At 52.0% G+C, this 12,607-nt stretch overlaps 5 protein-coding genes across 8 annotated transcripts; all 5 read left to right on the top strand.

Annotated features, from left to right (window-relative positions):
• Window positions 1-185: 185 nt before the first annotated feature.
• ABB37_03145 (putative protein kinase) lies at window positions 186-3,440 on the top strand (the record flags this gene model as incomplete). Its single annotated transcript, XM_015800390.1, has 1 exon — window positions 186-3,440. Exon 1 carries the CDS (start codon window positions 951-953, stop codon window positions 3,438-3,440), a length of 2,490 nt encoding a protein of 829 aa, XP_015660397.1. The 5' UTR covers window positions 186-950.
• Window positions 3,441-5,383: 1,943 nt separating this feature from the next.
• On the top strand, window positions 5,384-7,403 carry ABB37_03144 (hypothetical protein; the record flags this gene model as incomplete). Of its 2 annotated transcripts, none has more annotated exons than XM_015800389.1 (1): window positions 5,384-7,403. In XM_015800389.1, the coding sequence occupies exon 1, from the start codon at window positions 5,415-5,417 to the stop codon at window positions 7,401-7,403; it is 1,989 nt and encodes a 662-aa protein (XP_015660396.1). In that variant the 5' UTR covers window positions 5,384-5,414. The 2 variants fall into 2 exon arrangements, with proteins under 2 accessions (XP_015660396.1, XP_015660395.1); XM_015800388.1 differs by having other exon boundaries at window positions 5,386-7,403.
• A 277-nt stretch (window positions 7,404-7,680) lies between these two features.
• ABB37_03143 (hypothetical protein) lies at window positions 7,681-9,458 on the top strand (the record flags this gene model as incomplete). The annotated part of the gene is made up of 1 exon (XM_015800387.1): window positions 7,681-9,458. Exon 1 carries the CDS (start codon window positions 7,884-7,886, stop codon window positions 9,456-9,458), a length of 1,575 nt encoding a protein of 524 aa, XP_015660394.1. The 5' UTR covers window positions 7,681-7,883.
• A 382-nt stretch (window positions 9,459-9,840) lies between these two features.
• Window positions 9,841-11,330, top strand: ABB37_03142 (hypothetical protein; the record flags this gene model as incomplete). 2 transcript variants are annotated; one of them, XM_015800386.1, is made up of 1 exon in its annotated part: window positions 9,841-11,330. In XM_015800386.1, the coding sequence occupies exon 1, from the start codon at window positions 9,957-9,959 to the stop codon at window positions 11,328-11,330; it is 1,374 nt and encodes a 457-aa protein (XP_015660393.1). In that variant the 5' UTR covers window positions 9,841-9,956. The 2 variants fall into 2 exon arrangements, with proteins under 2 accessions (XP_015660393.1, XP_015660392.1); XM_015800385.1 differs by having other exon boundaries at window positions 9,844-11,330.
• Window positions 11,331-11,841: 511 nt separating this feature from the next.
• On the top strand, window positions 11,842-12,393 carry ABB37_03141 (hypothetical protein; the record flags this gene model as incomplete). 2 transcript variants are annotated; one of them, XM_015800384.1, is made up of 1 exon in its annotated part: window positions 11,842-12,393. In XM_015800384.1, the coding sequence occupies exon 1, from the start codon at window positions 11,977-11,979 to the stop codon at window positions 12,391-12,393; it is 417 nt and encodes a 138-aa protein (XP_015660391.1). In that variant the 5' UTR covers window positions 11,842-11,976. The 2 variants fall into 2 exon arrangements, with proteins under 2 accessions (XP_015660391.1, XP_015660390.1); XM_015800383.1 differs by having other exon boundaries at window positions 11,865-12,393.
• Between the last annotated feature and the right edge of the window lie 214 nt (window positions 12,394-12,607).

The following is a 12,607-nucleotide window of genomic DNA, read 5'->3' as shown; positions in this document are numbered from 1 at the left end:
CTTTCCTGTTCACTGAAGAGGAGAATAAGCCCAAGCTCTTTCGAGCGTTCGACTGTGTTTTCACACACACAAAAAAAGATCAGCCTTTTTCTCCTTGGCTCCCTCTCTTGTTACATGAGCTGTCACTTTTTCTCCTCTTACTTTTAACTCTTTATTCTTCTCCAACGACAACAACCGAGTAAATAGAATGGCCGTACGCGTCAAAACTAAAAGTGCAAAAGTCGAATTGGGGTTCCCGACAAGTGTTTCTTTCTCCTTGTATTTTTGTTTTGCCATTGGCTGATTGTTTGTTTTTCTCTTTTCTCTTTTCTCTTTTCCCATATTTCTTTTTTTGTCCCGTCGCGCATCGAAAATAGTTTAAGGATGCTAGCGCATCCGATCCTCGCTTCCGAGGATGATGAAGACTATGTAATACGTGTGATTTTCAACCTCCCATCTCTTCTAGAAGCTTTCTTCGACGCCATTGAAACAATTTGCGCAGAACCCTCCCCTCCGGAAGAATTCAAGACACGTGCAGAAGTTCTACATCTTACAATACAACAGCGCCTGCTTGTGTTACAAGGGGTGCCGCGCGGGGCATTCCGTCACTACGATGAACTGACTGGTAAAGAAACAGAACATAAGGAACTGCCTAAGTTGATTGACCAGCTTCGCCATGTTTTTCTTGAGAACAAGGTGGACATTGGGCCGCAGGCGTTGCTGTGGCGGAAGCGCTCTCTCTCTTTAGCCAAGGACTGTGCTGATCACATGAATCGGTGTCGTGTCCGTTTTTCATTCCGCACAAAACTGCGGCGCGAGTTTGTCACATTTGGCTCCGGATTTTTCTCGTTTAGCATGGTGGCTTTCGGCCTCACGGGACTTTTTGCGTGCGCCGCTGTCATCGTCCTTCCGCAATACTCCCTGCACGAAAAACAGGCGTGCCCGTGGGCTGCGTCGCGTGTGTGCTGCTCATGCTTTCGGGCTCTCTTGTCGCCTACAATTGTGTCACAGCTGTCCGCTCCCTGCACGTCTTGTACGCTCAGCTCTTTCACGAATACTCCATTGCAGGCGGATCGCCGTGCGACATTCTTCTTAGCTCGTTGCAAGAGCCTTTCTCAAAGCCGCGAGGTAAAGACGGCCCCCGCGACTCACCAGGAAAGAGACTGGAAATGGGTCGGGAGACGAAGATGGGCTACTACACAATACCCTACGGTGAAAACAACGGGATCGGCTACATTGAGGGCAAGCAAATGAATGCGCAGGTGGTGATGATTGCATTCGACAGCAATTTCCAAATCACGTGGTGGAACAACGCCGCGGAGGTAATGACGGGCTTTTTGCAGGACGGTTGCATCGGCAAGCCACTTAACGAGCTTGTCCAGTGTCCGAAAGACGAGGACGTGTGCGCGCTGATCAAACAGACACGTCGCGGAAACCTTCTTAAAATCAAGCTGAGGTCCCTGACCGCCGCGCCGACAACACTTAGCACCGTGGTCGCGCCCATCCTCAACAACGAAAACACGTCGATTGGTAACGTGCTCATTTGCGCCAACTCGCTAGATAATCTTCGCGAATACCGCATTTACGTTCAAAACTACCAGGTGAGCGAGACGATCAGCGCGCTGTCGGCCCTGTCAGAGCGCTCTACGTTAGCGCACGAGGATGCAGCACTTGTTAACTCACTCACCCGTTTCGTCAAAAGTGGCCTAGCCAATCACATCGAGACCTTGGCACGCGGCATGGAGTCAGATTGGGACTGGACGAGCGTCGAGCAGCTGCTTGGGCGGGCGTTGGGGCAGCGAATCGATCAGCATGAAGTTCTGGTAGACCCCCTGTTCCCACCCACACTGTGCGTCCACCCTGACGTGCCCAAAACGTTCGGCGCCGTGGCGGAAATGGCGGGCGGGCGCTGCACCGTTACGCTTCAGATGCTGAACTTGACGGGCAACGTTTTCTCTTTGGCGGTAACGGTGCTGCTAGGCCCGAAGTGCCGTCCCTGGGACCAAGTTCAGTTAGATAAGCAACTCGAGCAGCTGCTGCGCACCACCTCTGGCAGCGTCTACTACCTCGAAGAGCGAGTCGTTCTGCACTTTCCGTGTCAAGTAGCGCCGATTCTCGACGACGTCGACGACAGCGAGAACAACCCGACATCCGATCAGGCCCTGCAGCTCACACAGGCTCGTGCTATCATCAACTGCACCGTTAACGTGATCACTGCAATCACCAACATGGTGGACCAGCATAACCTGTCGCTTATTCTTCTGAAGACGATGTTCGTGTCCCTCGCTAGTGTGCGCGAACGCAGTGACTTGGAGCAGCGCCTGTCGGCGCGTCCATGCGACGTGGACGTTGTCGTGTGCGATAGCGAGTGGCTCAGCTCGTCGCGTGACCTGCTCATGCAAAACGATCACGGCGCCATTGTGATTCCGCTGATCAGCGCGCAGATGTCCGTGCCTGCTGATTTCAAGTACACAATTCGTATGCCTCTTGTGCGAAAGGATGTCCAGCAACTCATTTTGGAGGTCGGCAAGGCGGTGTCAATGAAGAAGAACGCCATCAGCGCGCGTGAGGAACGCGAACGCATTCTCACCTTCCGCCAGGATTCTCCGTGGACACGCGGCAAATTGCTCGGGCGCGGGTCCTACGGTGCGGTGTATGAGGCGGTGAGCGATCTTACCGGCGGCAAGATGGCCGTGAAGATGTTCTACTTCTCGCACGATGTAGAGTCGTCGATTAGCACGCTGCTGAACGAAATCTCCATCATGTGCAGCCTCAACCATCCCAATATCGTACACTACTTCCATTGCGAGCGTAAAGACAACAACGTTAGCCTTTTCATGGAGTTGTGCGAAGCCTCTCTCACTGACATCATCGTGGGGCGGCGCCAGAAACCCGCTCACTTGTCCGTGGTGCAGATTGTACGGCAAGTTCTCACCGCTATTGCGTACCTGCACAGCCGCGGCATTACACATCGCGACATCAAGCCGCAAAACATTCTTCTCAAGGGCGACACCGTAAAACTCACCGACTTTGGTACCGCGGTGCAAGGCAAGGCGGCAAAGGAGGTGAAAGGGACATTCCGGTACATGGCACCCGAGGTGTATAAAGGTGACCCACATTCTCTGAGCTGCGACATCTGGTCCATCGGCTGCCTCGTCTGCGAGCTCTTTGCGTGCCCGCCATCATTCATGGAGCACTCAACCTTGCTGGGCGAGATGAAATCGACAGAGGAGTACCTGGCGGAGGTGCCCCAAAACGCTGCGCTGTGTGATTTTCTGAACAAATGCTTCCAGCTGGACCCGGAGCGTCGCTGGAGTGCGCGTGATCTTCTCATGCATCCTCTCATTTCTGGCAACACCGCGACATCATCTGTGGTGAAACTGGAGACAATCTTTGACGCGAAGTACACCAGTCGGCAAGATCCGTCGATTCACTCTGTATTCTCACTACGGTCCGCGTAAACGTGGGGAGGAGGGAGTGCGCCGGTAAGACGACAAGACAAAAAAACTCCTCCTACTCACGTTTTTAGGCTTTGGGACTGCTGTTTTTTTTTTTTTACAGTGAACACTCAACTATCCTGTCCTATCTGTATTTGTGAGCGCTGCAGCGCTCACAACGGCTAAGTTAATGACCTGTAAAAAACACAGGTTGGGCGAATGTAAGAGAAATAGTTATCTTGTCTTTGCTACATTATTAGTGTTGCTACTGTTTTTTTCTCTCTCTCTTCTGCGATAAGCGCACCGCAGAAATGAATTTCGTGAAGATGTTTCTCTATTGAAATTTCTTCACTCTACTGAACTGAAGAAAAGGAAGTTCATTCTATGAATGGATGCGTCACGTTTGGCTCTTTCGTCTCCCTTTCCGTTGCAACTGCTGAACGCTACTGTGAGATTTATTATTATTATATTAAACTTACAAATTCGTGTACTTCCTGACGATCATCGTTTTTGCTTTTATAAGCTCCCTGAAAGTACACTTCCAAACTCTTGATATTTATTATGTTTACACAGCTTTCTATAAAGCTTCTGCACCGTTCTTTTTCCCTTGCGTCTATTAGTTTTACTTGTACTGCGGATGAAAAGCATCGCTCTAAGAGGTGCATTTTCCTCTAACCTTTCTCAACTGCTGCGTCTGGATAGCTTTGCAAATTATCTTTTTCTGCTTGTGTTCTTTTTTCTCCTTTTCCTGTTTTGGATTGTGTACCTCTAAGACCGAAGTTTTCGTTCTCTTTCTCTTGCCTGTGTGTTGAGTTTTACTGTTGGATGTAGTCTTTCTTTCTTTTTATCAGTATGGCTGTCGGTTAAACGCACTTAATCGTGGAACAATTGCTAGCGACTGTTACTGAGACGAAGCTGAAGTCTGTTTGCTCCACCCAAAGGTGAGATGCGTTAGCCCAAGTAATCTGACGTTTCAATCGCTTTACCCTTTCCTTTTTTCCCCTTTTTTTCCTCAAACAAACAAACTGTAAAGAAGAGCCTGGGAACAGCTTTTGCTTTGAGAAAACATATGTCAGTACATCATTCATGTACTGTTGGTGGGTCAGTAGGGTGAGGTTTGCGACGACGAAAGACGAGGAAATCGACTAGTAAACCGTGATTAGGTTGTTAGTGTCATCCCATTGCATGTTGCCACATTTTGTGTCGTTCGTTTTGTCCGCACACGCTCTCTCCGCATAGATGTGTCCCAGAATCGTCTTACCATTGTGCTTTTTTTCATTTGCCTCACACCGTTGAAAACGGAATGTCTTTTCATCTGTTTCCATAAAACGAAAAAGGGTGTAAAAGTGACTCACCTTCTTTCGCTTTCTTTTTCTTATTCCTGTCGCAATATCCCTAGTATCTGTTGGTTAAATTGTTTGTCAACGTTTGTGTGTTTTACTTGATGTATCAGGATGATCCTTGCAATTTAAATGACTGTGATGGGGCAGATAGATTCACGAAGAAAATCTAGAACCCAGAGTCAAGGTTTGCAATCTTTATACCTCAGTGTATTACAGCTCAACGTGTTTATCTTTCTTTTTCTCCTTTCTTTATGCAGCTCAGTGACTGATTGCTTAATAAATAGTTCGCTACCGCTACGCCAAAACGATCAACAACTTCTTTTCTCCTTCAAATTCCTCGATTACAAATCGTGTGCTTGTGTGTGCTTGACTTTGGCATGTAGGTTTTCTTAAATGGGGAAAGCCGCGTATTAAGCATCAATTTCGAGTTCACCGTCATTATCATCATGACTGGCTCTGAAAAGAACTTTGAAAGAGACTAAGCGAAAACCATGTGCTGCAGACAGTTGGGGTAACGCGACCTTCTTCCTGTTGTACTTGCTCTTCTGTTTACTCTTCTTCTACTCTCTTTCTCTCTTGCTATCCAACATGGCTTGTGTCTGCACAAACAAATCTTCAAACACAGAGTCACCGTAAACGGCATGAATGCTGCTTCATGTTCAGCCTGCTCCGGACTCGGCGAATCCTTCGTTGCGCAGGACGCGTGCTGGACCCGGAAGCCCTCCTATTATCCGTTTTAAAACATCAGTCTACCTCTCTCCCTAACAACAACAGTCTTCCACTCCACGGTTTGCCAGATCTCAGAGAACCAGCACAAGATGGAATCCCAACCGCCAATTCTGATGCGCAAGGTGAGAGCTGTGGAGCTCCCTCTTCTGAAGACTACAGAATCTTTTTCGATTGCTTACAAAGCAAGAAGGAGACGTCAGCAGATTCTTCATTTCACCAGTCTCCTAAGCCAACTCAAAACTTTCCAGCGGTGGTGTCCCAGTTAAATTTGGAGCCCTTGAGGTGCTCTCCTTCACAGGGAGACGCGCACAGAACATCGCAGAGTGCCGGATGTGACGACTTGTGTTTCACTCTAGCGGCCGCTGAAGCAGACCCCAACGTCACTTTTCCAGAAATTTTGACGCTATGGGAGAGCTTTGTAGAGGGATATGGGGCGTACTACGCGGAGCAGCTTTCTCCCGATCTACGCCGCCGCGAAGCTGCGCTGCTCAATTACAAGCTCGAGGATCCCGTGCTGGGGCAGTTGGCGGCGATGAAAGGTGGATCGCAGTCACGCAAAAAGACACCTAAGTATATTGCGGACGTTCTCCAGCTAGATACACAAGAAAGTGCACGTTCTCATCCAACAAATTACGCGATGGAAGGGGGACCCTCATCAACTCCGTTTGCGTGTTATGGCCTCCTTCACTTCTCCGCCGAGCTGGGGGACGTCGACTACCTCCACTCCCTCTTCCATCGATTTCCGCACGGGTTTCCTCTCCGCTGGCTCTCTACCCCATCCGGCTTTGACCGAGATGACCGCTTTGGGGACGGCGGGCTTTTCGGAGAGGCGAGGACGTCGAGCAACTTTGGTGTGACGGGCTGCACGACGTCTGACTCCGCGCATCAAACGCATCAGACGCAGGGGCGACGGACAGAGTTGCGTTCGTTTGCGCAGATAGCCGCGTACTGCCCGGACCACCTGGGTCTCTACCTGAGCCACCTGGCCGGGATGAGTGGCCACATCGCTTACATCGCGTTTCTCATCAGCGTGCTTGGTGCGGACTTCGTGCTTCGGGAACAGCGGTGCGTGCCACCTATTTCCACTGCCTACACGTGGGGAATACAGCGGTATATGAGCGACCTAAACGCAACGCAGTGCGCCGTGGCCGGTCAGCAAGTTGCACTGCTGGAGTGGATCGAGAAGGAACACCCTCACGCGTTACAGAAATTGCACGCCAGAAAAACATTGGATGCACTGATGATTGCCGCAATGTCGAAGGACGACAGCACCGACATCTTGGACTTTTTTCTCTCGCGCGACATGCCGCCCATCAGATCCCTTCTCACGGTGGAAACAACATCTGCCTCCGCTGAGCGCGTGGGCATGCATCGCGGCGTTGCTGGGGTTGGCAACCAAGACTTGCAGAATTCAGGTATTCTGCGCCTCCTATTCGCTGCAGCGGAGGTGGGGAACGCTGGTGTGCTTCGGTGGTTTAACGGAGTGCTAGGCAAGACAGACGTGCGGCAGCTGTGCGACTCACACGGTGCGACCATCCTGCATCATTGCGCGCGGGGCCGCAACGCTCCTCTCCTGGAAACGCTGCTGCCGGCTTCCGTGGAGGACGGCGGCGCCGCATCGAAAACAGGCGAGCTTTTCTGGAGGCCACTGGATCCGCTCTGGGTCGATGTCGAGGACGATCAAGGTCTCACGCCTGCCACGTGGTGCGTGATGAGCGCGAGGCGGAGCAAAGACGCAGTTGATACTCTCGAAGTACTGCGCAAAGCGGGTTCAAACTGGCCGCGACAGCGGCAAAACGGCGTCTCTTTGTTGGACGTCGCAACGCGGTTTGTGTCGAGGCATTCAAAGCTCGCCCGGTACATTACAATGCACATCCAACCTCCCGGTAGGTCTACCGCTCCTCCGCCACCGTAAATCATACTTGCCGTTTGATGGCAACGGATCCCGAAACAGAAACTCAACGGTTTTCTTTCCTTTTCAAGCTGCTCTCTCCCTTTTTTTTTTCGTGTCTAAAATCCTTTTTGAACGGCAGTACGGCGAATAGCCGAAAAGGAAAGAAAACGTGTAGTGCCGCGCATAGTTGAAAGAGGCACCGACGCTTTGTCGTTTTGCTCACCTACGCTGCGCACCATCATCAGCCAACTCAACTCATCCGTGGCTTTTACCTCTTCCGCATTTTCTCATTTCACAAGGTACTGTGATTGCTCACACCTGTTAAATGGGTAAGCAACCCGCAAAACACACAGTTTGACAGATTGTGATAGAGACAACAGACCTCTTTTCTCTGTTGCAGATGCCCTCGCGTGATGCAACTATCAATACCACTTTAACCAAGTTTCCACCCCACAGCAGCTAATTACGTTCATTAAAAACTCTCGTTTTTGCATTATTGGAATGGCATCGGAAGGTGCCGTCAACACCGCAAAGGAATTTTGCAGGAACGAAGTTTACGAAGCGGACGTGGCATTCACGCGCGCCAGTCTCGCCGATGTTCCCGCAAACGATGAAGGCTTGAGGTTGCTTGCGGCAAACGGGAACTGGTCGGAGGTGCTGGCACTCGCGGAGAAGTTAGACGCACACGTTGCGGCGAAGGCGCGCCGGCATCCAACGAGGTACGCGACGGTTTCACTCACCACCCCTGCGTGTGCGACAAGGCCTGCTCACACTGTTCCAGAGAAAGGGACGGAGGCAGGACACGCAGCTTCTCCTCCGTCGATAGGGGTGTCGCCGTCTTTCTCCCCTGCTCTGGAAGACTGTTCTGCAGGGGTGGTGGCGCCATCGCCGCTGTCCACAGATGCAGCGGTGCGGAATGCGCGACTTCCGTACGTGTTGGTGCAGGTCACGGCAAATCTCAAAATGCGTCGCATCGTGGCGGCGAAAAAAGTAATCGATGAGTTGGGCGACGTTGAGGGGGAGGGCTTTCGGCACCCCGTTACCCGGGAAAGCTTCGCACCCTTTTCCCTCCGCCTCATCGCCGCGTTTCTTCCCTTGTACTTCGGAGTTCCGATGGAGGCGCAGAAGAAGTTGCACGCCCTCCTAGAAGAATGCCTGCTGCGGGAGCGGCAGTGCGGTGCGGCGTTGCACGAAATGTCCACGTCAGGCAGCTCACTTGACGGTGCAACGAACACGGAATGTGTAAAGCGACTGTTGCGCATGTGGACGCAGCGCGTTTTTCGGGTGCAGCGCGCACTTTTGCATGTGCACATTCACATGAATCAGCAATCTCTGGCCCACTGCGTGGTGGAGCAGGTCCTTCGCATCGACCACGAGTGGCACAATACGTTCCGCGTGCTTTCCGATGACCTCTACCAGCTCCGTCACGTGCTTCATTTGCAGCAGATCTTTTGCCTCGCGCTGCACGTCGGGGACGCACAAAAAGCCCGCGAAGTGCACCGGGCTATCCGCCAAACAGCAACGGAACTGGAAGCGTCATCCGCGCCGACACCACCAACCGCTCTGACTAACAGTGCTCTTCTGGCGCTGGTCGCGGAGTCGTGTGACGGGTTCTTGGCGGTGTTCCAAGGCGACTACAACGAAGCCGTTCAGCTGTTTCGTGATGTGGTGGACCGCTGCACCGCAGCAAAGAAAGCGTTGAAGACGGGTGACCTTATCGGCAGCGGTAGCGCAGGTCTGACGAGTGCCGCAGACGGCACCATCAGCGAGCACGCACTGCGGTGGTGGACTTTGCAAGAAATTTGTGCAAATGCGCAAGTGTCGCAGGTAACGTGTATGGCGTACTGCAGCGACGCCGATCCGGCAAGGTTGATACAAAACTTGTGCACCACGATGGAAGACTACGCGAAAGCGGAGCCACATGTGTTGTGCAACTCCGACCCGTTCGTCGAGAGTATGGTGCGCTTCTACACACTGGCTGGCGAGCGACACGCCAACTTGGAGCGCCTTTCAGATTTGCTGGAGGTTTTTCGTTGCGATCGGAGTTCACTGCCAAATTTGGAGGCTCTTGTGTAACTCTCTTCTTTCTCTTTGCTTGCCTATGTCGTACGCTACCGTGGCAAACTCCAACGTTTATTTTCTCGATGAGTGGACGTATGCCACACGAGTGCTACCGCTTTTTTTGCTTTCTAAACACGTGAAGCGGTGACGAGCTACACTGTCTCCACGTCGGTGGTAATCCGCGGGGCTGTGAAAGGAAAGCAACCGCATCGACTTTTCTGTCGAGCGCCATACACGTTTGCCATTTCTCCTTCTCTGATCTTCTATTCCCGTGCTGTTCCTATTCCGTCGTCGAGAAGGTTGACGTAGAAGAATGCTGAAATCACATACACACAAAAAATGTCTCTCTCTCGCTCTCTCTTCGTTTCTGCCTAATTCAAAAACATCTTTTCGCTCAGCAGACCGGAAGAATATATATATATTGGTCTATTAGGAGGCGTTAGCATTTGCGTTGACTCATATCTTTCTTTTCTTTTTGGATGTTGCATTGCCCTCTCTGAATCGTCATTGCTAATGCTACGCCCAACTCGACCACTCCGGCGCTCTGCTGACTTGTCGCGACGTTCCAGTCAGGGCTCGCAGGTGGCATCGAACACCGCCGTGCCACCCGCTTCAGACACGCGTGACAACGCAAATTCTGCGTTTTCAGCCGCTGACGGAAAGCCTGTCTATCAGAGTACGACTACCCTTCCTTTTCTGCGCCCTTGTTTGACAACTCCACTTAAAAACCGAACTTTTGGCGCCGCTGAGCCGCCAGGGAAACGTGCTTCCCGGTGTGTCACCACAGCAGAGCTTGCCGATGCGCCGTCCTGCACTGGCACCCGTGAGTCCGGGCTTATGCGTCATGACGATGGCGCCGCTGTGTGCTTCGCTGCCACACCGCCGTCAGCTCCCGAGCCTCTCGCCGCGCAAATGAGCGGTGCAGATGGTTCAGTTCTTCACCAACGCGGCCTTCTACCAGCTGCGACGCAACGCCTCTTCACCTCCGACGAGATTGCGCAGCTGCGTGTGGAGGCGCGGCTCGAGTACAGTCGAGGAAGACGGCTGCAAGAGCGCAAAGACGTTATACACGAAGAAGGGCAGGAGCGCCGCCTGTTAATCGAGGATGCCATGAGCCAGGCGCAAGCACTCCGCGACTGGGAAAAGGAGCGCTTTGCGGCCCTGCTGCGGGCAAAATCTGCGGAGGCACTCCCGCTTCAATTGTTGGAGCTGCGCATTCAGGCGCGCCTCACGCACGACTACGCACGTGAGGACGCTGAGCAGAGGCGAGAAGGCCGAGCGGCGTGGATAGATCAGGTGGCAGAGATGAAAGCGACAGTCACCAAGACGGAGACAAGTGCCGTCGATCGACGGGCAGCCTCGCACCGGTTCCGCGCCGCCGTCACCTTTGTCGTGGTGCAAGAGCACAACATCAGGACCTCTTTGGAGGAGGAGGCGGCGCGTCACTGGACGGCCTTCTTTCAAGCCGAGGAGACTAGCAAGGCTGAGGCGGCGCAGCGTGCGTTGGTGCGGTTCCTCAACACCCCAGAGCAGCTCGCCATCACCGCTGCGCGTGAGCAGCGAGAGCGTCGGCAGGCAAAAATCTTCGCGAAACAGCGCAAGCTGTTCGAGGAGCAACAGGAGAAGTTTACGAAAGGTTGTCACCATGCGACCGGTGGGGTGTCCGTCTTTGAAGGTGACCCGCCTAAAAAGATCTGCGGTCGATGCCGCGTGAAGTGGGACGAGAAGTTGGGCTACTTAGTGCCCCTTGACCGCACTACTAAATCCCACCCCCCTCCTCTTCCTCTGCCATCCGCCTCTGTCACCGACGCAAAGCAGCACGCGCATGCAGGCGCCGTAGCAACAGGAAGCAAAGGTTTTGCAGCGGTGAACAAAGCAAAGAGGTGATCTGTTGGTTTCAAGCACACCATCGTTGCAGTGTATTCTCCAAGCTCTTTTCATTCTTTCCGCGCTTTGTGGTTTTTCACCGTGATGGGCAATAGACGAAATCACCACCAGCTTTATGCGCAATGCGTTAACGATGTACATTTATATCCTTGGCAATCTTATGTCCTTTTTTTTAAAATCTGAAACTTCTCACGGACCTTTTTGTTTTGTGTGAGAGCAGCTATCTGCATCATCTGCGCTTTTCACGCCAAACAGCATTTTTCTACGTTCTTTTTCTGAATAATGCTCCCCAAATGAGCTTCTTGGTGTGCTGCTCCGTGTAAACTGCGGAGAGGGAAAAACCAGGCCCAGCCTCTCTGATGCCAGCATCTGTTGCTAGTAAGAGCCGACACTCGTCGTTCCTTCTTGGCATTAAATGTAAGACAAACAAACAGAGAATGCCGCTCCTTCCCCCCTTACTCTTGTCTTCTCATGTACTTCAATTTGTCCTTCTTTTTTTCCCGCCTTTTCAGATTGCGTCCATTCGCCCACGAAGAAAGAACGAAAGAAGAGAAATCCGTAGCCGGAGAACTGCCATCACGCAGCTACCGCACGTCTTCTTTCTGATCGCTTTTATCACCAGCTGGACTTGCTCCACTTCAACACGATGAACGACTTCCACAAGATTCTCGAGGAGGATAAGGCGTACCTGGAGAAGGTCGGCATGCGCTCGATTCTGCAGGAGTTTGTTACGGACACGATGGAGGATCACCCGGCCAACGTGTACGAGTACATGGCCGCATGGGCGACAAAAAAGGCAGTCCATCGGCACGCCACAAAGGAAGAAACTGTGGGGGAAGCGGGTGGCATGTACCCAACGAATGAGTCACCCAATGGTGTAGCGCATTCCAACTTTTCTGAATCGCGCCCGGACCCGCATCTTCGTCGTCACGAGGGTGCCTTTGACATTGGACATCCTGTGAAGGAAGTGCCCGCAGGGGCTGACAGCACTCCGGAGCCGAAGGTATCCTCCAAAGTGATTGATGAAGTCTCAAGCGCAATCGAGGACGCCCGAGAATTGTAGCTAGCTAAAACAAAAACAAAAACACTCGACGTGCAAAAGGCAAAGCGTCAATGACTAATTTCATCTTCCGCTCTTTTCTCTACAAATATATTATTGCAACTCGATAAATAGAAGCTGCCACCAACACGAGTTTATGTTTATGTCTTCATCACCAAGTGCACATTGTTTTTCTTTCTGGAAAAGCTTAAGTATATATGTTTAAATATATATTATT

The sequence above is a fragment of the Leptomonas pyrrhocoris genome (genome assembly GCF_001293395.1).
Source record: "Leptomonas pyrrhocoris isolate H10 chromosome Unknown, whole genome shotgun sequence".
In the NCBI taxonomy this organism is placed as follows: domain Eukaryota; phylum Euglenozoa; class Kinetoplastea; order Trypanosomatida; family Trypanosomatidae; genus Leptomonas; species Leptomonas pyrrhocoris.
This window is presented reverse-complemented; position numbering and strand designations above follow the sequence as displayed.